General features: G+C 39.1%; 1 protein-coding gene across 25 annotated transcripts in view; it reads left to right on the forward strand.

The window, feature by feature from the left end:
• Positions 1-24,825, forward strand: part of CD44 (CD44 molecule (IN blood group)) — a 63,243-nt gene that overhangs the window by 33,947 nt on the left and 4,471 nt on the right. Inside the window, exons 7-23 of one of the 25 annotated variants that reach the window (XM_034065484.1) lie at positions 642-770; positions 1,418-1,537; positions 2,705-2,833; positions 3,481-3,600; positions 4,769-4,897; positions 5,545-5,664; positions 6,833-6,961; positions 7,609-7,728; positions 8,897-9,025; positions 11,171-11,275; positions 12,698-12,871; positions 14,669-14,830; positions 15,637-15,822; positions 17,572-17,835; positions 18,671-18,853; positions 22,056-22,178; positions 23,641-23,719. In XM_034065484.1, the coding sequence (XP_033921375.1) occupies positions 642-770; positions 1,418-1,537; positions 2,705-2,833; positions 3,481-3,600; positions 4,769-4,897; positions 5,545-5,664; positions 6,833-6,961; positions 7,609-7,728; positions 8,897-9,025; positions 11,171-11,275; positions 12,698-12,871; positions 14,669-14,830; positions 15,637-15,822; positions 17,572-17,835; positions 18,671-18,853; positions 22,056-22,178; positions 23,641-23,719 (2,401 nt within the window). The other 24 variants (XM_034065489.1, XM_034065490.1, XM_034065491.1 and 21 more) reach the window with 24 other exon arrangements.

A 24,825-nucleotide genomic window follows, 5' to 3' on the forward strand; every position in this document is an offset into this window, starting at 1 on the left:
GTAGTCAATGAATATTTCTAAATTAATTATTTAAAAGCTCTATTTGGAATTAAAAGACTAAATTATATCTTTTCTTCCTTTTCAAGGTATAGAGGTACAATATTCTAAATACTATTTGAAAATATTGCTTGTGAGGAATTGAATAAAAAAAATTCCAGAAAAACATTTTTAAGTAAATTATGCTTGCAATTGGTGAATATCTGATGACTTGAAGGGCAATTCTTCTTCCAAACTCTGCTTCTCAGTCTATTGATGAATAACTTAATAAAGTGTATCATCATCTGGCTTGCCTGAGGGATTTCTAAGGTGTGCATGCTTCTATTAGATTAGAATGATTTTTGTCATATTACCGGAGCATATTTCACAGAAAGTATATATTTTCATTGTCAACATAAAAATGCTTTGCAGAATTTATTCACTTTACTGGACTTTCTAACTTTCCTTTCCAAGCATTGAATATACTTGCTGCTGGATGAATGTATTGATACCATGGGTACATTCATTCACTTTGCACACGTATCAGGCTAAGTGGGATGAACATGCTTAGGGTGCTGGTGCCAGTGGAGTTGACTTTGCTGAATGAAAAGTGCTTCTCAAGAAGTAATAACAAGATCCTGGTTGAATGAACCATGTCCTAACAGCTCCAGAGCCTCATCATGACAACCTGGAGAAAGCCACCACCCAAGCTCAGTGGAGTCCGTTCTCAAACGAATGGTGGTGGTGGTCACATCCTGGAGAGAAGACACAAGAATCCACCCAAACAACCAAGGGTAAAGAACATTGTTCTAAGAGAATGCTTTGAGTAGAGGCTGAATAACCAGAGCACAAAGGCAGCAAGCTCTGGAGGAGTTAAGTGGAGGGGTGTTGAATGTGTGCTCTATGTCACTGCTTTTCATTATCACATATTTAAAGTGTGGAAGGCAACGTACTGGGATTTGTCTCAGTAATTGTACATTTGGTAGTGAGCAAGCAGTTGTCCACATTGTCCATGTTCTGTGGAGGTAATTCTGCATGTCTGAAAGGGATGAGGGAGTGAATCATTTTACAAGGGATATAGATGGATTTTCTCTTTTCCTGATTGGAAGCAATTTAGAAGTTGACTCTTCCAATGAGAAGGATGTGTGAGAGAAAGGAAGGAAATATTTTCAAGCCAATACATTATGCTCTCTCTGCTAGCAGAGGGCAGGGTATGGTTAGCACTGCGACCATGCACAGGGCAATGAAAAATAGTCATGAGCCACTCTGGGGCAGGTTTGGTGGGAACTGAGAGGAGATCTGGACCAATGGAAATATGGTGCTGGTCACTGTCCTCTGTGATTGTAAGGACTGCATGTAGGGAGCAGATGAGAAAGCATAGCTGCAGTCATCATAAGACCTTGTGGGTTAGGGCTTCATGGCAGATTTAACATCATCACAGCAGATGTGACCTCAAGTGGCAATGGTTCAGATGACGAAGACTCTTCAGAGACGAGTTACCCAACAGCATTTCCAGACTGGGACAGGAGTGTGTCCAAGGACGAGTATGCTCCAAGTACTAGTAAGGAAAGAGCTTTCACTTGGGATGCCTGCTGTTCTTCTTTTCTGTTCCCCATACCATGTTTCTCCTCTTTTTCCACATATATATTAAGTGGTAATTGGATACTTTCTCCATCAGCTCTTGTTTCAAAGATGTCTCCTATGTCTCATGAGAAATCTTTTTAGATCTTGTAGGGTTGGTACCCTTAGAAGCACCTTCTTCCAGTGCTTCTAGTATTAATGTGTCATATTGATTCATATTGGATCTGTGGGTTTCCCTCATGGCATTTTTTGTCTAAAGGGATAGTTCCTCTTTGAGATAGTTCCCAGCCATTATGTGAGTGTCACAATTAATACTGCTTTTATGGCAATAATTATTTGGCCTTCCTGGCACTGCACACAAAAGGGCTGTAGATTCCTTTAACTTTTCTGTAATGAAACAAAAAATCTCCCTGTCTGTCTTTAAATGCCTGTCACAAACCCATAGGAACATTACTGTTTGAGATGCAGAATTTTGAGTAGGTGTTGTGCGTTTGCATTAGGATGGGGTAAACTTCTACCTCCCTCTGTGTGTACACTGACATCTAACTGGGAAGTGTTTCTGGTGCAGACTTTGCTGACAGCATCAGGCCAACGGGAGTGCATGTGTCTTTTGAATGGAATGGCCACAGTTCTGAGCCGAGGTTCTTGGCAGCATTGGCTTCCTGGGATTGAGACTGGAAGAGAAGGCTTAACTAATGGGTGTGCTTATCTCTGGGTGTCCTTTTTACCTGTCACGGATAATTCTTTCACTTTTTTAATGTCATGGTGTGGTGTATGTTGTTTTGGTGGATGTTCCTTATTCTGGAATCTATCTCAGTCTATCTGCTCTCTGCTGTTGGCGACACCTGTGAGGAACATATTAACCTTGTGCAATGTGAAGCGCTAGCAAAGACCCACAGGGCTCTCTAATGTTTCCTCTCAAGGAACCCGGTTCTTTCTTGGGACTGCCACTAGTGCTTGCATGTGGCTAGGTGTCTGAGGAATGTAATGATACCACGGGTTCATACATTCTCCTTGCACTCACATCAGTCTCAGTGGGATTAGCATGCTCAAGGTGCTGGTGCCAGTGGAGTTGACTTTGCTGAATGAAAAGTGCTTCTCAAGAAGTAATAACAAGATCCTGGTTGAATGAACCATGTCCTAACAGCTCCAGAGCCTCATCATGACAACCTGGAGAAAGCCACCACCCAAGCTCAGTGGAGTCCGTTCTCAAACGAATGGTGGTGGTGGTCACATCCTGGAGAGAAGACACAAGAATCCACCCAAACAACCAAGGGTAAAGAACATTGTTCTAAGAGAATGCTTTGAGTAGAGGCTGAATAACCAGAGCACAAAGGCAGCAAGCTCTGGAGGAGTTAAGTGGAGGGGTGTTGAATGTGTGCTCTATGTCACTGCTTTTCATTATCACATATTTAAAGTGTGGAAGGCAACGTACTGGGATTTGTCTCAGTAATTGTACATTTGGTAGTGAGCAAGCAGTTGTCCACATTGTCCATGTTCTGTGGAGGTAATTCTGCATGTCTGAAAGGGATGAGGGAGTGAATCATTTTACAAGGGATATAGATGGATTTTCTCTTTTCCTGATTGGAAGCAATTTAGAAGTTGACTCTTCCAATGAGGAGGATGTGTGGGAGAAAGGAAGGAAATATTTTCAAGCCAATACATTATGCTCTCTCTGCTAGCAGAGGGCAGGGTATGGTTAGCACTGCGACCATGCACAGGGCAATGAAAAATAGTCATGAGCCACTCTGGGGCAGGTTTGGTGGGAACTGAGAGGAGATCTGGACCAATGGAAATATGGTGCTGGTCACTGTCCTCTGTGATTGTAAGGACTGCATGTAGGGAGCAGATGAGAAAGCATAGCTGCAGTCATCATAAGACCTTGTGGGTTAGGGCTTCATGGCAGATTTAACATCATCACAGCAGATGTGACCTCAAGTGGCAATGGTTCAGATGACGAAGACTCTTCAGAGACGAGTTACCCAACAGCATTTCCAGACTGGGACAGGAGTGTGTCCAAGGACGAGTATGCTCCAAGTACTAGTAAGGAAAGAGCTTTCACTTGGGATGCCTGCTGTTCTCCTTTTCTGTTCCCCATACCATGTTTCTCCTCTTTTTCCACATATATATTAAGTGGTAATTGGATACTTTCTCCATCAGCTCTTGTTTCAAAGATGTCTCCTATGTCTCATGAGAAATCTTTTTAGATCTTGTAGGGTTGGTACCCTTAGAAGCACCTTCTTCCAGTGCTTCTAGTATTAATGTGTCATATTGATTCATATTGGATCTGTGGGTTTCCCTCATGGCATTTTTTGTCTAAAGGGATAGTTCCTCTTTGGAGATAGTTCCCAGCCATTATGTGAGTGTCACAATTAATACTGCTTTTATGGCAATAATTATTTGGCCTTCCTGGCACTGCACACAAAAGGGCTGTAGATTCCTTTAACTTTTCTGTAATGAAACAAAAAATCTCCCTGTCTGTCTTTAAATGCCTGTCACAAACCCATAGGAACATTACTGTTTGAGATGCAGAATTTTGAGTAGGTGTTGTGCGTTTGCATTAGGATGGGGTAAACTTCTACCTCCCTCTGTGTGTACACTGACATCTAACTGGGAAGTGTTTCTGGTGCAGACTTTGCTGACAGCATCAGGCCAACGGGAGTGCATGTGTCTTTTGAATGGAATGGCCACAGTTCTGAGCCGAGGTTCTTGGCAGCATTGGCTTCCTGGGATTGAGACTGGAAGAGAAGGCTTAACTAATGGGTGTGCTTATCTCTGGGCGTCCTTTTTACCTGTCACGGATAATTCTTTCACTTTTTTAATGTCATGGTGTGGTGTATGTTGTTTTGGTGGATGTTCCTTATTCTGGAATCTATCTCAGTCTATCTGCTCTCTGCTGTTGGCGACACCTGTGAGGAACATATTAACCTTGTGCAATGTGAAGCGCTAGCAAAGACCCACAGGGCTCTCTAATGTTTCCTCTCAAGGAACCCGGTTCTTTCTTGGGACTGCCACTAGTGCTTGCATGTGGCTAGGTGTCTGAGGAATGTAATGATACCACGGGTTCATACATTCTCCTTGCACTCACATCAGTCTCAGTGGGATTAGCATGCTCAAGGTGCTGGTGCCAGTGGAGTTGACTTTGCTGAATGAAAAGTGCTTCTCAAGAAGTAATAACAAGATCCTGGTTGAATGAACCATGTCCTAACAGCTCCAGAGCCTCATCATGACAACCTGGAGAAAGCCACCACCCAAGCTCAGTGGAGTCCGTTCTCAAACGAATGGTGGTGGTGGTCACATCCTGGAGAGAAGACACAAGAATCCACCCAAACAACCAAGGGTAAAGAACATTGTTCTAAGAGAATGCTTTGAGTAGAGGCTGAATAACCAGAGCACAAAGGCAGCAAGCTCTGGAGGAGTTAAGTGGAGGGGTGTTGAATGTGTGCTCTATGTCACTGCTTTTCATTATCACATATTTAAAGTGTGGAAGGCAACGTACTGGGATTTGTCTCAGTAATTGTACTTTTGGTAGTGAGCAAGCAGTTGTCCACATTGTCCATGTTCTGTGGAGGTAATTCTGCATGTCTGAAAGGGATGAGGGAGTGAATCATTTTACAAGGGATATAGATGGATTTTCTCTTTTCCTGATTGGAAGCAATTTAGAAGTTGACTCTTCCAATGAGGAGGATGTGTGGGAGAAAGGAAGGAAATATTTTCAAGCCAATACATTATGCTCTCTCTGCTAGCAGAGGGCAGGGTATGGTTAGCACTGCGACCATGCACAGGGCAATGAAAAATAGTCATGAGCCACTCTGGGGCAAGTTTGGTGGGAACTGAGAGGAGATCTGGACCAATGGAAATATGGTGCTGGTCACTGTCCTCTGTGATTGTAAGGACTGCATGTAGGGAGCAGATGAGAAAGCATAGCTGCAGTCATCATAAGACCTTGTGGGTTAGGGCTTCATGGCAGATTTAACATCATCACAGCAGATGTGACCTCAAGTGGCAATGGTTCAGATGACGAAGACTCTTCAGAGACGAGTTACCCAACAGCATTTCCAGACTGGGACAGGAGTGTGTCCAAGGACGAGTATGCTCCAAGTACTAGTAAGGAAAGAGCTTTCACTTGGGATGCCTGCTGTTCTTCTTTTCTGTTCCCCATACCATGTTTCTCCTCTTTTTCCACATATATATTAAGTGGTAATTGGATACTTTCTCCATCAGCTCTTGTTTCAAAGATGTCTCCTATGTCTCATGAGAAATCTTTTTAGATCTTGTAGGGTTGGTACCCTTAGAAGCACCTTCTTCCAGTGCTTCTAGTATTAATGTGTCATATTGATTCATATTGGATCTGTGGGTTTCCCTCATGGCATTTTTTGTCTAAAGGGATAGTTCCTCTTTGGAGATAGTTCCCAGCCATTATGTGAGTGTCACAATTAATACTGCTTTTATGGCAATAATTATTTGGCCTTCCTGGCACTGCACACAAAAGGGCTGTAGATTCCTTTAACTTTTCTGTAATGAAACAAAAAATCTCCCTGTCTGTCTTTAAATGCCTGTCACAAACCCATAGGAACATTACTGTTTGAGATGCAGAATTTTGAGTAGGTGTTGTGCGTTTGCATTAGGATGGGGTAAACTTCTACCTCCCTCTGTGTGTACACTGACATCTAACTGGGAAGTGTTTCTGGTGCAGACTTTGCTGACAGCATCAGGCCAACGGGAGTGCATGTGTCTTTTGAATGGAATGGCCACAGTTCTGAGCCGAGGTTCTTGGCAGCATTGGCTTCCTGGGATTGAGACTGGAAGAGAAGGCTTAACTAATGGGTGTGCTTATCTCTGGGCGTCCTTTTTACCTGTCACGGATAATTCTTTCACTTTTTTAATGTCATGGTGTGGTGTATGTTGTTTTGGTGGATGTTCCTTATTCTGGAATCTATCTCAGTCTATCTGCTCTCTGCTGTTGGCGACACCTGTGAGGAACATATTAACCTTGTGCAATGTGAAGCGCTAGCAAAGACCCACAGGGCTCTCTAATGTTTCCTCTCAAGGAACCCGGTTCTTTCTTGGGACTGCCACTAGTGCTTGCATGTGGCTAGGTGTCTGAGGAATGTAATGATACCACGGGTTCATACATTCTCCTTGCACTCACATCAGTCTCAGTGGGATTAGCATGCTCAAGGTGCTGGTGCCAGTGGAGTTGACTTTGCTGAATGAAAAGTGCTTCTCAAGAAGTAATAACAAGATCCTGGTTGAATGAACCATGTCCTAACAGCTCCAGAGCCTCATCATGACAACCTGGAGAAAGCCACCACCCAAGCTCAGTGGAGTCCGTTCTCAAACGAATGGTGGTGGTGGTCACATCCTGGAGAGAAGACACAAGAATCCACCCAAACAACCAAGGGTAAAGAACATTGTTCTAAGAGAATGCTTTGAGTAGAGGCTGAATAACCAGAGCACAAAGGCAGCAAGCTCTGGAGGAGTTAAGTGGAGGGGTGTTGAATGTGTGCTCTATGTCACTGCTTTTCATTATCACATATTTAAAGTGTGGAAGGCAACGTACTGGGATTTGTCTCAGTAATTGTACTTTTGGTAGTGAGCAAGCAGTTGTCCACATTGTCCATGTTCTGTGGAGGTAATTCTGCATGTCTGAAAGGGATGAGGGAGTGAATCATTTTACAAGGGATATAGATGGATTTTCTCTTTTCCTGATTGGAAGCAATTTAGAAGTTGACTCTTCCAATGAGGAGGATGTGTGGGAGAAAGGAAGGAAATATTTTCAAGCCAATACATTATGCTCTCTCTGCTAGCAGAGGGCAGGGTATGGTTAGCACTGCGACCATGCACAGGGCAATGAAAAATAGTCATGAGCCACTCTGGGGCAAGTTTGGTGGGAACTGAGAGGAGATCTGGACCAATGGAAATATGGTGCTGGTCACTGTCCTCTGTGATTGTAAGGACTGCATGTAGGGAGCAGATGAGAAAGCATAGCTGCAGTCATCATAAGACCTTGTGGGTTAGGGCTTCATGGCAGATTTAACATCATCACAGCAGATGTGACCTCAAGTGGCAATGGTTCAGATGACGAAGACTCTTCAGAGACGAGTTACCCAACAGCATTTCCAGACTGGGACAGGAGTGTGTCCAAGGACGAGTATGCTCCAAGTACTAGTAAGGAAAGAGCTTTCACTTGGGATGCCTGCTGTTCTTCTTTTCTGTTCCCCATACCATGTTTCTCCTCTTTTTCCACATATATATTAAGTGGTAATTGGATACTTTCTCCATCAGCTCTTGTTTCAAAGATGTCTCCTATGTCTCATGAGAAATCTTTTTAGATCTTGTAGGGTTGGTACCCTTAGAAGCACCTTCTTCCAGTGCTTCTAGTATTAATGTGTCATATTGATTCATATTGGATCTGTGGGTTTCCCTCATGGCATTTTTTGTCTAAAGGGATAGTTCCTCTTTGGAGATAGTTCCCAGCCATTATGTGAGTGTCACAATTAATACTGCTTTTATGGCAATAATTATTTGGCCTTCCTGGCACTGCACACAAAAGGGCTGTAGATTCCTTTAACTTTTCTGTAATGAAACAAAAAATCTCCCTGTCTGTCTTTAAATGCCTGTCACAAACCCATAGGAACATTACTGTTTGAGATGCAGAATTTTGAGTAGGTGTTGTGCGTTTGCATTAGGATGGGGTAAACTTCTACCTCCCTCTGTGTGTACACTGACATCTAACTGGGAAGTGTTTCTGGTGCAGACTTTGCTGACAGCATCAGGCCAACGGGAGTGCATGTGTCTTTTGAATGGAATGGCCACAGTTCTGAGCCGAGGTTCTTGGCAGCATTGGCTTCCTGGGATTGAGACTGGAAGAGAAGGCTTAACTAATGGGTGTGCTTATCTCTGGGCGTCCTTTTTACCTGTCACGGATAATTCTTTCACTTTTTTAATGTCATGGTGTGGTGTATGTTGTTTTGGTGGATGTTCCTTATTCTGGAATCTATCTCAGTCTATCTGCTCTCTGCTGTTGGCGACACCTGTGAGGAACATATTAACCTTGTGCAATGTGAAGCGCTAGCAAAGACCCACAGGGCTCTCTAATGTTTCCTCTCAAGGAACCCGGTTCTTTCTTGGGACTGCCACTAGTGCTTGCATGTGGCTAGGTGTCTGAGGAATGTAATGATACCACGGGTTCATACATTCTCCTTGCACTCACATCAGTCTCAGTGGGATTAGCATGCTCAAGGTGCTGGTGCCAGTGGAGTTGACTTTGCTGAATGAAAAGTGCTTCTCAAGAAGTAATAACAAGATCCTGGTTGAATGAACCATGTCCTAACAGCTCCAGAGCCTCATCATGACAACCTGGAGAAAGCCACCACCCAAGCTCAGTGGAGTCCGTTCTCAAACGAATGGTGGTGGTGGTCACATCCTGGAGAGAAGACACAAGAATCCACCCAAACAACCAAGGGTAAAGAACATTGTTCTAAGAGAATGCTTTGAGTAGAGGCTGAATAACCAGAGCACAAAGGCAGCAAGCTCTGGAGGAGTTAAGTGGAGGGGTGTTGAATGTGTGCTCTATGTCACTGCTTTTCATTATCACATATTTAAAGTGTGGAAGGCAACGTACTGGGATTTGTCTCAGTAATTGTACTTTTGGTAGTGAGCAAGCAGTTGTCCACATTGTCCATGTTCTGTGGAGGTAATTCTGCATGTCTGAAAGGGATGAGGGAGTGAATCATTTTACAAGGGATATAGATGGATTTTCTCTTTTCCTGATTGGAAGCAATTTAGAAGTTGACTCTTCCAATGAGGAGGATGTGTGAGAGAAAGGAAGGAAATATTTTCAAGCCAATACATTATGCTCTCTCTGCTAGCAGAGGGCAGGGTATGGTTAGCACTGCGACCATGCACAGGGCAATGAAAAATAGTCATGAGCCACTCTGGGGCAGGTTTGGTGGGAACTGAGAGGAGATCTGGACCAATGGAAATATGGTGCTGGTCACTGTCCTCTGTGATTGTAAGGACTGCATGTAGGGAGCAGATGGGAAAGCATAGCTGCAGTCATCATAAGACCTTGTGGGTTAGGGCTTCATGGCAGATTTAACATCATCACAGCAGATGTGACCTCAAGTGGCAATGGTTCAGATGACGAAGACTCTTCAGAGATGACCCTAATTGGAAGATTTTGATTTTCTATCAAAGGAATCTTTTTTCTCCACGTTTTTCTTTTTTGACACATAAAGTGTTAAATCAATTCCAGTTTGTTTTATAATCTAGGTCTATGCACTCATAACTTTCTATGGAAATGATGTTCAGACATGATCTGAGGTGGCTAAAACCTAAGTGTCCTTTTCATTGGGCAATGTCAACAAAACAGTCTCGTAGCTGTTACCTTCCATTTTTATCATGCACTAACACAGTGTCAACTGTATTGTGACCTCAGAATTTTAGGCACGATTCAATAATAGAAGTCTGATGTTTTAATACTTAGTCTGATTTTCCTGATATGAGTAGTTGCACTGTGATCATTCAATAGCTCTTAACTAAAAAGCTATCCATGTCTTAAATGATTTTATGCTGAAACCTGAAAATCCAAATGCTGTGTTTCATTGAAGCACACAGTCTTCTACTTGTTCTTATGACCAGGGTATGGCATCCAGCCCTGGGTTGGTTTTATTTTCAGTAAAGGTGTTGTCATTACTGACTATAACTCTCTTATTTGTACAAAGACAACAGTCTGTTCCCTTTTTCTAATTTAATTTGACTTAATTTGAGCATATCTTTGTCTCTTTTGCCTGTGCACTTATTTACTCAGTAGTGTTTATAAATTAGTGTTCATAAGATCTAATTTTTTTTTTGTTTTATGTCCCCTGAATGTTGTGGAGTATTTGTGGGGTTGTTTTCAGCAGTGGTCTTTGTTTTTAGAAGAAAATAGAAAATGAGGAAGTCATCTCGCTTTGGGATTTTTTATTCTTTTCTCTAATTTGGGGGCATTTCTGGTGTTTGTTTATTTTTGAGATGCTGCACTGGTGACTTGCTCCTCATGTCATATTGCATTCCAACTACCTTCTATGACCTAGTTACTTCTGCATGCTCCATGGGTGAAAATATATAAAGTCTCTGTTCATAGACTCTTATGGAAGTTTTATTTTATCTGTTCAATTGTATTACAACTTTCTTGACTAAAATTGGCTTTATGGTGGCTGTGCTTTGGGTTTTTTTCTGATCATAGCTTTTGATCTCAGTGGTGAGTATTCTAACACGAATTAGAACACTCAGCATCTATTCAGATATCTATCATATCTGTAGGTCTAACGTTATTCTTCAAACTTGAGTTTGAAAGTTTGTAACTGCTGTATTGGTTTTGCACTACTTCTGGTATATATTTTTCTTCTATTGCTTGTTTTCCCCATTCTTCTTGGGAAACTTTGCATCTGTCCAATGCAAAGAGAAGAACAACTGGTTTGATGCAAAGGGATTTGATAAGAAAATACTATAGTTAAGCTGTGCATGGATTTCTGCTCTCCATCATCTTTATGGCACACACTAACTGTAGAGTAATAGCGGTAGATGTGGACCATGGTTAGTATTGAATACCCCACTGTCCTAACAGCTATGGATTCACAACGTGAAACACTTCTGGAAATCTCCACACAAGATCACTGGAACCCTGCTCATACAGATGAAGAGGAGCAATATCCTAGCTCTGCTGGCAGGGGTAAAGCAATTAAGCATTTCAGATAATATTTAGATTTGTTACATAATTCAGTGAAGTATAACATTGTTATGATGCAGCTGGTCGCAATTCCCATGCCATTAACCTCAGTTAGTATAACATTTTCCTGGTTATTTATACTTTCTAGTTATTTATATTAGAGGCCTCAGAGGTAGCATCTATAACATTCATCTGTCATTCCAAGTCTATCTTTGCTCTATCCCTCTATAAAACCAAACATTTTGTACCTCATGTGGATTTAGATATTCTTTGGATTTCTACAATTTGCCTTCAGCTGCTAGATACCTGTCTTTCTGTTTCTGAGACTGTTTTGAACAGTGAAAGTTTACACAATTGGCATCAGAACAGGTGATATGATCACTTATCAGCCAGAAATAATTTTTGTGATAACCTTCATTTACTTCTGAAATATTGTTAATCAGTGGTATTTATACATTAAAATTAACTTTTTTTATAAGAAAATCTGCAAGTAATTGATTTAATTGCAAAAATAATGAGTAATATTTGCATGAGTGCCGTCTTTATGAACATTTCATTGCCTGAATGTGAACAAAGACTTCAGCTTTGTTCTCTTTGGGAAACAGCATAGGTTTCTCTAGCTGGTGACGTGTCATATGCGCTAGGTCCAGCTTATTCTTTGTATGCTCTGCTTAAAGACCTTTGCTTTGTCGTTAGTATATTGCTCAAGAAGACATCTTATACCTCAGGAAAATGTAATTCAAACCGAGTTCTAATGGTCATTTTAGTGTTATAGGTATTCGTGGTTTGGGTTTTTTTACCGTATCTTTTATAAGCCTTTTAATGTTTATTAGAAAATCTCTTATGGTGGTGGTACTTCAGGTGATTTCTGACTGCACCTTCTGCTATGTAAACATTGATAAATCTATCAGTAAGAGCTTTAGTTATTACTGAGTTCAAAATAAGTATGCTTTTCAACTTTGAATGGATAAACATACTTATTTCACTCATCCAGTCCCAGAAGAAATGACAATTTCATTGGAGCCAGCCTTGTGACTCAAAAGAGAAAGTGCATCATCTTTTTTACTGTTTGCACAGAATACACAGATTCAACAGTTAAGTTAGTATTAATAATTATGAACTAGAGATGCAAGTTCTTCTTTATATGTATTCTTCCACTGCTTCTCCTATAGCTTTTCTCTGCCATTGGTCATTGGGATAATTTCTAGCACACTTTAATCTTCTTCTGATACTGGTGGTGCTTTTGTGTGATAGGGTTTCCAAAGGACTTCTCTTTTCTTTCATCTTTTATTTCACATTGAATTCAACACTGGAAGGAAAAAGACAAAATACAAAAGCCAAGCATCCTTCTTGTGTAGATGATGATAGGACTGGTGTTGGCTATTTTGATCATTACTGACTTAATCATCATCTTATCAACACTAGTTACAAGTGAAAATGAAAAACATCAAGGACCAACCCAACATCCACTATTGCACAGTGCTCACTCTGGATGGATCAGTCAAGAACAAAATCCTGCAAATACCACTGGGAGTATTAAACAATCTGAAATTACTGTTACAGTTGAAAATTATATTGAAAAGGAATCTTCACATACAGGTAATATTACAGGTCACATTTTAGTGAACTATAAGGGTTTATTAAAGGTTTAGGCTTAGGTTTTTATTTTTTTTTACTAACAATTTTGCACTCTGAGGCCATATGGAAGTTCTGTGAATAAACCTGAGTAATTCTGATGTTTGGGATTTTTGCTTAATTATTCTGCAGACCTTTTCCTGGAGGTTTGCTTTCTCTTCTACTTGGATTGTGTGTCAAGACCTATAGTAAATTAATTCTGTAACATTCTCTTATGTTTTGCTTTGTGTTATGCAGGCACAAGGTTTTAACAGGCTATCTACCAGATTGTATTTGTAGGAAACAGTGAATGTTTAAACAGAGAAAGAATAATGTCTGCTCTATTTTCACTTATTTGGGAGGTGTGTTAACTCCCTTCTTGCAAGTCATTATTGGACCTATGGGTGGTTTTGCTCAGTTTTTGTTAATAAAGCAATTATAACTTATCTAAAATGAGATAAGTTATTTAGCTGAGTTATTTCAATTTAATCTTATCTTACCTAAAACATCTGCTCACTCTGCTTTTGAGCTATGACAAGATGATACTAGTGATGAAGAGAAAACAAAGCATAGTGTAGAATAAGTGAGGTTTCTCTCTTCTATTGACTGAAGCAATTGAAATGTAAAACAGCAAATTATACTATAAGGATAGTAACTTAAAATTTATGTATGTTAGTTTCTGTTCCTGTGAGTGTACTAAGATTACTAGTTAATGACTGATGTGACTAAGTACTGCCAACAGTGAATTTAACACAGTCAACATCAGCTCTTGCACATTATCATGCGCGGGTCACTGAAAACAAGCATAACATAAATATTATTTGAGATGATTTATAACATGGATTTATTCCTTCAACTGAATGTAATCCTGTTAGCAAAAGTTTTGCATAGGTCACTGCATTAACTGTCCCTAAGTCCACATTCCTTTAAGATACCAACCCCAGGTGTTTCATCAACATCCTTTAAAAATCTGGTGATGCAGTACAGTTTATTACTGATATATGAAAATACTATACTGTATTACTATAGCAATATAATTTGACATAGTTACAATTAAAATTTTGGCATACTGAGGCAGTTTTCTTGGGTTTTTGATTGAGTTGGGGGTGTAAGGAGGGTAATACTACTTATACAATTTGGGTACTCTTTTTCTGTGACTGTCTAATAAAAGCTATAGAGTGGTTGATAAGGATATTATAGTATTTTTCTAAATAACTGCAATATCAACTATTCTTTAGTTGAATGCTGTCTTGTTATGTGCAGCATTTGGAAACCTGCAGTATGTTCTAGCCTTCCTCTCTGTCAGACTCCTTTGTCTATTTTCCTAGAGATGATGCAGCTAATAAAATATGAAATTCTGAGGTGAAAAAAACGTATATAATCAATACACTCAAATTCTGTGATTAAAATCTTACTGATGGGTCAAATTCTTGCAGTTATTTCTGCCTTTGCTGCTCTTAATTCTGCATCAGTTTATTCTGATTTGATATTCAACGAATACAAAGCCAACAGCATGATTTGGGGAAATACTTTTGAAAAACAATATGATATCTTGATTCTGAAAAGTGTGTGTTCAAGGAATCAGTCTTATTTGTGACAGTAGGCAGCTTTTCTAAATATAAACTAGAATGAGAAGTAAATCTGCTTTACTTCTCTTTGCCATTAAATGTAGTAGAAATGTGAGCAAGGCCTGTCATAGAGACAAGAACCGAAGAGGAGAATAATATGAGAAATGGATCTTTATATACTGGGTTCATAATTGCTTCACCATCATCATAACAGCTATGCCCTCAAACCATGGGGCCAAACAGAACAACTCAGTGGAAGACCCAGTGGTGTATCCTGGTTGGGACAAAGGAGAGAATCACACCACACAAGCTGCTGTAATGGATAGAATTATTCCTTCCAGAAAGAATAGTAATGAAAAAGACTCACCCGCTACAGGTACTAGTCAATCATGTATATTTCAAAACGTCTGTCTCTCAGATGGTCTGTCTTGGAAAGATACTGGACAAACTTGTAGCGAGGAGTAACTTAAGAGAGTGATATAAATTACAGAGTTATTAATTTTCTCTGTGCTCTGCTTGGGTGGTGGTGAGATGGAAGCTTTCAATTTTAGCTCTATATAAAATGTTTATTATTTTTAGTTATGAACACCACTTTCAGTACTTCCTGTTCCTTAGTGAAACATGGCTGTATTGAATTTGGAATTGCTTCTATCTCATTACATATATTACATTGTTTGTTGTTACACAACCTTCTTTACTATACATATTTATGCATATTTGTACATCTACAGGTTAATGCTTTTAATGTGTAAATACTAACCCCACGAAAGAGTGGTTTTTTCATGCATTTTATTGAAAAATTTGTCCCTCTGGTGCATAGAATTATGCAAGTAATTCATAAAACTGGCATGACACAATATCATGATGCAGTCTTATATAATGCCATCTAGAACATCAAAATAATGTTCAAAAACCATGATATGAGAAACACGACTTACTTCTGAAATAAGAGGAAAAGTAATTTAATCATTTAAGTAGATAAGAATAGCAAATAGAAATGTCTGATAGATAAATTGAGAGAGAAGCTGTAACGTATGGGAGGACAGAAGATCTCCCTTGTTTTGTGGTGAGGAAAGGGCAGCTGTGGTTTAAAGTGAACAAGAGACTAGGACTTGGTGGGAATGGGAGGGTGCAGCAGTACACACATGTAAATCACAGCTGATTAAATCACCCTGATCACAGCTGTTGCCTCTCCTGATGGTGCCCCCCATGAAGATCGAACTCATTCACCTCTGCCTTCAGATAATGAACCAGGACAGGGCACCGAAGGCATCACACATCCCACAGATGCCCCTGGGGATGAGGTCCTCCACAGGACCACAGCTAGTACAAACAAAGCTGATGATGGCGCTCCTCTGACTGGTACCAGTAAGAATAATGGATAATACTCATTTCTCATGCCTGGTGTGAAATGAGGCATTATTTCTTCTGAAATTGGCTCCTTTCCCTATCTTTCTCATCCTGGGGGTCTACATTCTGGCTGTGGACTTACAGTGCAATCATTTTTATGATTTTGTTGCATGTGAACATCTCAGCAAGTATTTCTATTTGCTTAGGATATTTGGTTTTGCCCTGGGTGCCCTGTTTCTTATGTCCCTCAGCTTTTCTCAGGTTTATTTTTAGTAGAACATGATACTGAGAAAGCAATTACTTTGTGGCAGTGGCTGGTGCTGTAAATGATTCATAGACATAAAAACAGTTTTTCATGTCTAATTTTTCCTGATCTTGGTGTTGCCACAGATTCTCTTCTTACTTTGAACTCTGACATAACTTACTGCAGTTTGTGCATGTAGTTCAGCAAGGTTCTAACTCTGATTCCCAAGCTTTGCATGTTATTAAATTAAAATTTTCCCAAATCAAAATATTGCTTTTTTTTATTCTAATACTTTTATTGTTTAATAATGAATTTTTATGGCATTTTAGTGCTTTGGAACTTTTTGCATCTTTCTTGCATTTTCTAAAAAAAAAAATCTAAAGGAAAATTAGTATTTATGCTTTCCCTTTTCCACTTCAAAATACCGTTTTATCAGGATTATTTAATTTGCAACATTTAGGGTTTGCTGAAGAGCTATAAAAACCAAAAGCTGTGTGGTTTAAAATACAGTTCGTTACTCCCTACTCCTGTTCTCTAAGTGTGGAAGAGATCCTGTAAAGCTTCGCACTTAATTTCCATCAGTCCTTCAAGTTTTATGTCACTTGACAGACCAATTGTAAATATGAAAACCCAGCTGCAATTTTGTAATTAATTCAAATATTTTCCATCAATTTGAATCTTATTCCTGTGTAATGATGGGAATCCTTATACTCATTTTATTCTGAAAATCGTATCACTTTTTTTCTCCCTTCTAAATAGTGATTAGTAGGTATTTTTAAACTAACACTTTAGGCCACAGTTGGGAAATGCATCTTTTGATTTTGCTTATTAATGTTAACTTTTGGTGGTGTAATTTTAAATAAATATTAACCTTTATTATTCAGTTAATATTTTTGAACACTTGGAAATTCTGACAGTGCATTTAGTTAAGTTATCCCAACTTCTGAGCATGCTTTTGTGACATGCTTGCTTTTTTGCATCAGTAGCAGTCTTAGCACTGCCAGAATGATGTATGAAAGATGTTCATTAAATAATTCCATGACTTAATTTTCTATTTGAATAAATTTTCAGTTCTTCTCCTAGGAGAACAGCACATATTTTTATGATCATCTCATGGAAAAAGAGAGATGCCTAACTAAACTTAAAATATCCCATTTTTTAACATGGCAGTATTTTCAAGATCAAATAGTTGAAGTGGCTGCTATCTCCTTTGGGTTTTATATGCTTAATCCACACTGAAACTTAAGCAACTATTATATTAATGTGACCAGTAGAGTATTAGTGAAGGAAGAGACAAACCAAAAATAATGTGACATATATAGATGATCTTGTTTACTTGTGGCTTTTTTGTTGTTTGTTGTTTGATTTTGGGGTGGTTTTTGTTTGGTTGGTTTGGGGTATTTTTTTGTGTATCTTTTACATTGGTTAACAAAGAAAATATAGAGCTTGCTAGATAGAGAGGGAAAAATACATGAGGCGAGGTTTTGTAAATATCTTTGAAGTTAACTTAGCCATCATTGCAGCAGTCACAGCCTCCATGGGTGTTCTGAAACCGGAAGATATAACTCAAGAAGTCTGGGCACCTCACATTATGGTAACAGCTACTGCCTCTCCTGATGGTGCCCACCACGAAGACCGAACTCATTCACCTCTGCCTTCAGATAATGCATCAGGACAGGGCACTGAAAGCATCACGCATCCCACAGACGCCCCTGGGGATGAGGTCCTCCACAGGACCACAGCTAGTATGAGCAAAGCTGGTGATGATGCTCCTCTGACTGGTACCAGTAAGAATAATGGATCATACTCATTTCTCATGCCTGGTGTGAAATGAGGCATTATTTCTTCTGAAATTGGCTCCTTTCCCTATCTTTTTCATCCTGAGGGTATACATTCTTGCTGCGGACTTACAGTGCAAAGCTCTGTGGTGAGATCTGTGCTGTTGATAGGATTATCTTCTTGCTGGTACACTTGGTGATTTATGTCTTTTGCTGAAGCATGTTTCACCTTGCACTTTGGTGATCTGAATCCCCAGTCCCATCTTTCTTTTTTGCACATCAGTGGGCTCAGGCTTGATATGCTTTGGCACAGTCTTTGGTGTGGTGGAGGTGCTGTGGTGGGTTAAGTAGATGCCTTGCTCCTGTGGCTCAGCAGCAGCACCGTCATTGAGGAGTCCCAGTGGTGAGGGCAAGGCAATCACAGAAGAATTATGTTCCATAAATTCTGCCTTTGATTCCTTACTCCTCCTCACCAGTGGATTGCCGGGCAAGACGGCCACACATCTGGTTGCAGTGTGGCTGCTCACTCCTGAGTTACAGGGTCAGGTTTTGCTGCTGTGGTCTCTTCTTCCGAAGGCCTTCCCTCTCTGTCTGTCACTGGAATCTGTACGTGTAGTCAACATCTCCCTCCAATGTGGTGAGCATGTATGTGGTATTTAAGGGTCTCTCAGAAGCCAGTGACTGTTGAAGAAGGGGAGGTCTTCATGTCTTATTTCCTTCAGTGCTTTGAATAAGGAGGATGGATGTGCTTTCTGGCTCACTGTGGTGCAGGAAAGGGAAATAACATGGGTGGTGGTTTTGTGAGTGCTCACTTTTAAAGCTGATCATGCCATCATCATGGCAGTCACACAGTCCATGGATGATGTTAAACAAGAAAAAACAACCAAGGAGCCACTGGTACCTGGGTCTCCACCTGGAAGTGACAATGAACAAGAAAACATCACTCGTCCGCATGTCAATTGGATACCTGGAGTTTTCCCAGACATTGAAGATCATCTTAACGAATTGCAGACCCCTCTTCCTACTAGTAAGAACTATAAATTACAAGCATTTTCATTTATCAGTCATTTAGTTGTTACTTTGGACAGTGGCAATTGTCAAAAAACATGTGTACTAACTATAAGTATGAATTGTTATCGTATTATTTTGGTTTTTGGTGTTTTGGGTTTTTTTTGTTTTCATTTTTCACTACAACCCTATTGTAAGATGCCATTGAAAGGCATCTCTTTCTTTACAAAGTAGAGGTTATTTGTTAAAATGCTTAAAATAGTGGTTTGCATGCAGCTTTTTCTTATATTCAGTTCTCTGTATGTGTTAACATAACTATTACAGTGAGAAAGTGTAAATTTTCTCCTCATTCCCATACCTATGTGATAGCAGTTTGTCTTTCTTTTCTGATGAGCACAAATGACAGCTGTTAAACTTTACTGTCTGTCACTTTTTCCACTATTTGTATTCCCTCTGCATTAACTGAACACATATAAAAAAAAAAAAAAGTAATTCTCTGTGAAACCTTTTCTTTTTCCTTTTTCCTTTTTCCTTTTTTTTCTCCTAGGTGTATTTGCTGTTGGTATCTTGTCAGTGATTATAATTATAGCAGTGTTACTGGGCTGCAACTGACATTTCATTTGGGAACAACTCCTTTTTCTTTAAAGGGTTATTTTTCTTCAGGTAGTTAGTGCTGTCAACAGTAACAGTGTTTACTTATTCTACTACATACAATCTTTCTTTCTTTGCGTGTGTTGTCACATGTTAATAAGCATGGGAAATTAAGGGGCTTATTCCCAAATGCAGCTTCCATCCAAATAACCATCTTCACAGAAAGCTTTTTCAAAATGCTTCTTTTCATGCACAATAATCTAAACGCTATTCTCATGCACATTCAAGAAAGTCAGTGGAAGGATCTCAGGGTAGATTTTGGCCAATGGTCTGTGCACATTCTTTGCCCATAAGCAAGGTTAGGTACTTATATTTTTCTTTAAGATAATTAATTAATTAATTAATGCTAATTCATAGTCAGAACTTGACTTTTTTCTTTTTTTTCCAGAATTTTATATAAACCCAGTAAAACCAACCCTATAAAATTGCCTGAGTTATAGTACTTTGACACAGGCACAGCAATATAAACGTAAAGCATGTATTTGATAGAATATTATTGGAAAGATGAATCTAATTTTAGTAATGGTTTCCCATTACAACAAACTCAGTTCTTGTTTTTTGCAGCCCTGCTCACTTAATGAATAAAAGGTGCCTCAATTTTATTTACTGACATTATATGCAATGAAAAAATTATTTCTAGCTTTCTGTTCTGAGCACTTAAAACCTGTAAGAACACTTTGGAAGATAATTTACTAAGTCCATGTCTGTGTGAGATCTTTACACTGTCAGTGTCCTGGCAAAGGCTCAGAAGGCCATATTGCTTTCATTTACTCTCTCCTGTTGCCTTTAAAAAACACAATACAGGGGAATTACTTGGACACTACCATAATCAGAAAAGAGTTTATTTACTGAAGGGTTCATTCATTTGTAATGCTGCCCCATATATCTGAAATGAAATGGAAAAGATTCATGAATGTATCAGCAGATGTATTTTTAAAGGCTTTCTCTGAACAAATTAATGGCTTGAAGTGCTATGATACTTTCACTTGCTTTTTCTCTACAGCAAAGTTTAAGCTGTGGTCTGACATCACAGTAATGACTGATGTGTTGTGCAAGTGTCCATGGAATAACAAATCAGACCATTGAAGAAATAAAAAAAAAATAACTGTTAAAAGGAAAAAATCTAGTATGTCATCAGAATGAAATGTAGAAAGCCTTTGAGGATCCCTCCCTTCCACTTGCAAGCACCTCCCTGGAGCCACAACAGCAGGAGACATGACTGAATCCTGCTTCTTTTCAGTGCTCAGGGAGGGGTGAAGTAGCAGGTTTCTATTAATAAATAACTGAGTGCCTTTCTAAGGGGCTTTGTGGTAGAAAGTCTGTGTCATTTCTCAAAGATGATATAAAGCACCTTAAAACAAAATCTGCTGAGGTGTGGCATAGACAAGTATGTTCTTCTTGGTCAGCTTTCCTGGGGGCTAGATCAGGACCCTTAGCTGCTGAATTCGTGCTCTGTCTGTCCTTTGTGGTGAGATTGCACAAAACAACTCACTAGTCAATAAGTTTCTTGTTAATAAAAATAATGAGAACATCTGGAAGATTCATGAACTGGCTAAACTTAACAGGGGAAAAAAATGTACTTCTCAGTTTTGTGTTTGCCAGCTGCTATTAGGAAATGAGATCAGAACTGTATTGCAATATGTGTTACAGAAAAAGAACTTTACAGTTGATTAGAATAAGTGCGTAATTTGCTCTGTTACAGTCTGGAAGAAATCAGAGGTGGAGATCTGTAGTATCTTTTTTTTGTAGGAATAATGAAGTAGTTGTCCCAAATGAAATCACAATATCTGTAATTGCTCAGAATTTTAGACTTGGGATAGCCATACGGTAACAGCATGGGCCAGAAATGTAATTGCATAGCAAATGCTTGAGACCGGAAATATGCATTTTTGATTCAAATGCCTTAGAACCAAATTATACAACTTATTAAAAAGGGTAAGGGGATCCACCTCCAGCTTTAAAGAGAGCATTTTTTTTCTATTAGAAAAAAATAGCTTAGATTTTTAAGGTCCCAGTTTGTAGCTGTCAAATTTAAACCCATTCAGAGAACTAACATTCTGTTTTATGAAATTGTTTTATCCTGTGTAGGAATAAAATCCAAAGTTTAAAAATTTATCTATAGTGGTCATTTTAAGTTTAAATAAAAAAGTTCTTTTTCTGTCTCTCTCCTGTTCTCACTCTCTTTTTCCCATAGAACAGGCAAGATATTTGACTTGTATGACAAAAGCCTCTTCAAAAAGTTGCCAACATTCACGTCTTTTCATTTTCTTGAGAACATTTCCAGGCAACTGTAATTATATTTTGGTTCATGAAAGTGAAATGGATACATACGAGAGAGGCAGGAGGGAAAACCCATGAGTTTTGTTATTCAAAATACCGAAACTAGCCTTATTTCAGATGATTATGATGATTATAATGTATGTAATAGTTTTCGGTATAAATACCTTTTAATTACCTCAGGGTGAACTTTCCAGAATATCTAATTTTAACTGTGAAAGTCATAGTCTTTGTGCCTCACTGTTAGATATTCACTAAGCATATTTGGCCTAATGGATGGTCTCATTCTTTAGGATCTACCCCCAGTATATACGGTAATCAAGGACCACATAAGGGACATTATGAATCCACTACTTCCCCTGCAGAGACCACAACAACAAAAATAACTCCACAGCCAAGGTCGGCCTCAGTACCAGGTGGGTTTTTGAAGTCATATGTTTTAATAGTTTACCGAATTATGTTAATATGAACTGAAACAGGAGATGAATATGTAGGTAAGTTACAGTTGTTTAAGCTTTATTCTCAATCAGGTGATATTCAGCATTCTCACTAGTAGTCTGAAAAAAGGAGCATATTGTAATTCATATTATTTTCCAGCAATACAAGATGAGAGGAATGAAGCATTTGGAGAATGGGATTCCGATCCAAATAAACTTTATAAATTTATATTAAATCAGGCAAAATTCAGTAAAGATATATGCAAAGAAGCCAACACCATGATAAAACTGCAAAAGAATGCAAATATATTCTGGAACATATTAACAGTAATTTTTAAAACAGAGAGAGTAATTATCCTGCTCTACTTAGGCCTAAAATATCCAGAGCTGAAGCTCTGTGCTCAGTTCAAGGCATTACATTAATCACATATTAAAAAAACCCCAAAACCTGAAGAAGATCACAAAAAAATTTTGGAAAGGTAACCCTTGAAGCACCTTTGGAAGAACTCATTATTTTCAGTGAAAATTGAAGGGAGATTTGAGAAGAGTACGCTACAAATAGAATGGTTATCAGTTTTTCACTATGGAGTAATCATAATTAGCTAACTAGAAGTAGTAATTTGCTTCAAATGAAATGTAGGAGACTTGTTAAACAATGGAGATTTATTTCGTTCAAACGAAACAACTCTTAGGAGACGATCTCTATAATCGTAGAACAGCGAAAAGAACAGGCTACTGCAGAGGTGGTGAAATCTCCTTTACTAAAAATGAAATCTACTTTAATTCTTACTGACCCTGTTTCACTGCAGTTAAATGTAGCTGACATGATCTCTTAGGTTCCCTCCCAATTTTGTATTTAGAAATATTTTTATATATAATAATAATATCTTTTCTTCTAAAATTTACCTCATAAATACCCCTTTAAGTAAGATTTTATTGGGGGGGTAGGGGGGGGTGAGTGAGGAGGGGGTAAGAGAAAAGAACATTTCACTCTACATGAAAGTCATCCTGCTTTTGTGCCTGGGATTGAAAGTGTATTGTTGCTAAGCCTTTTCTTTTCCTCTTCAAGTAAATCAGTGATACAGCTTATCTTCGTCTATGCCCACTGAAGTACAGTGCTTGTAAGTGTTAATAGTGATGAGGTATATAATCTGAGTTGGCATCATAGCTGAATGATGAAATTTATTGGATTTGCACAGAAGCAGTTTGTAAAATGAACAAATGTTTATGCAAGTTAGGGAAAAAGGCTGAAGTTTAAAGAACATAAAAAATTTGTGTTATAGAATCACAGAATGGTTCGGGTCAGAAGAGACCTTAAAGATTATCTATATCAAACCCCATGCCATGAGCAGCTCTTGCCATGGGTGGTTCTTGCTGTTCTGCAAAATGGCAAAACTGCATGATATAATAACACACTCTCCTCCCCTCCCTCTGCCCACAGAATGGCTGATCGTAGTTGCTTCCCTTGTGGCACTTGCATTGATTCTTGCGGTGTGTATTGCTGTCAACAGTCGGAGAAGGTAAGGTAGCCCCTTTTTCAGAACACACTGCCCTGCTGTTTCCTTCATTGAGAGGCTTCAAACCTTCACAAAAGAGCAGAGTAGCATAACACAGGAAACAGCTGCTTCTGCAAAGCTCTGGGACTTAGGGTGTGAGGGCCCAGGCCACTGTGTATCACACAGGTTACACATCATCCTTCACACTTGGGTGGAACCACAGAAAGTCAGTACCTGTGTAAAAAACACTTGGTCTTTACTTGTAGATGGAAACTAACTGTATATAGATCACAGAGAATTAATTATTCTCTAGTCATTACTTATTAATAAGAAAATCCCATCCACTGAGAGTGAAAACTATGTGAGACAGACATAGCAGCAACCATAGGATGAGCTGAGTATAATCCTCCACCATTAGCGGTGTTGTCTATATACGGTGTGAAGGGCTGCATTAGACAATAGCTGTCACAGGATTAAATTGTTCCTTCCAAACAAAAAGCAGTATCACAGCTGGCAGTCACAGAGATGTAAAGCAGGGCACTCAATAGCTTTACAGATGAAAAAGCTGAGGAATAGAAAGTTACAATAACCTGTGCAAAGTTAGCTATGAAGTTTGAAAATACGTGGAAGGATAAGTTCTAATGTTCTTCACTCACCCTTCTCTGGGGGCTGTTCTTAGGTTACTTCTAAATTGTCCTGAACAGGTTTTTTTTGCAGCTTGAATGTTAAAGTTGAACCCTTTAACAGAGTATCTGTTTTCTACTTAAATGCTGAATTTGAACTATTGTATATTATGTACTGCATAATATGTGGGGGTATTTGCTCAGGAAGCAGTGAGCAAATTTATTCCTAGTCTGCTCGTTGCAGGAAAGCGTATGTTCATGCTTCTGTAACAGTGTCAAGGTCCTCCAAAGCATGACATGGGTGATAAAAAAATCACCACCATTGTCGTGAGGGAGCAGTCTCTGCCCATAATGCAGAAGGCTTCTATGAGACAAAATATTGCAAACAAAATGCCAAATTGTCAGACAGGGAAAACTGATCACAGTTTTGCTGAAGCCAATACTGAGATGCCACCTGCTATGTTTGGCAGATGACTGTTATCTATGATATCGGTGCTTCTCTGACAG

The sequence above is a fragment of the Melopsittacus undulatus genome, chromosome 8 (assembly GCF_012275295.1).
Source record: "Melopsittacus undulatus isolate bMelUnd1 chromosome 8, bMelUnd1.mat.Z, whole genome shotgun sequence".
NCBI lineage: Eukaryota > Metazoa > Chordata > Aves > Psittaciformes > Psittaculidae > Melopsittacus > Melopsittacus undulatus.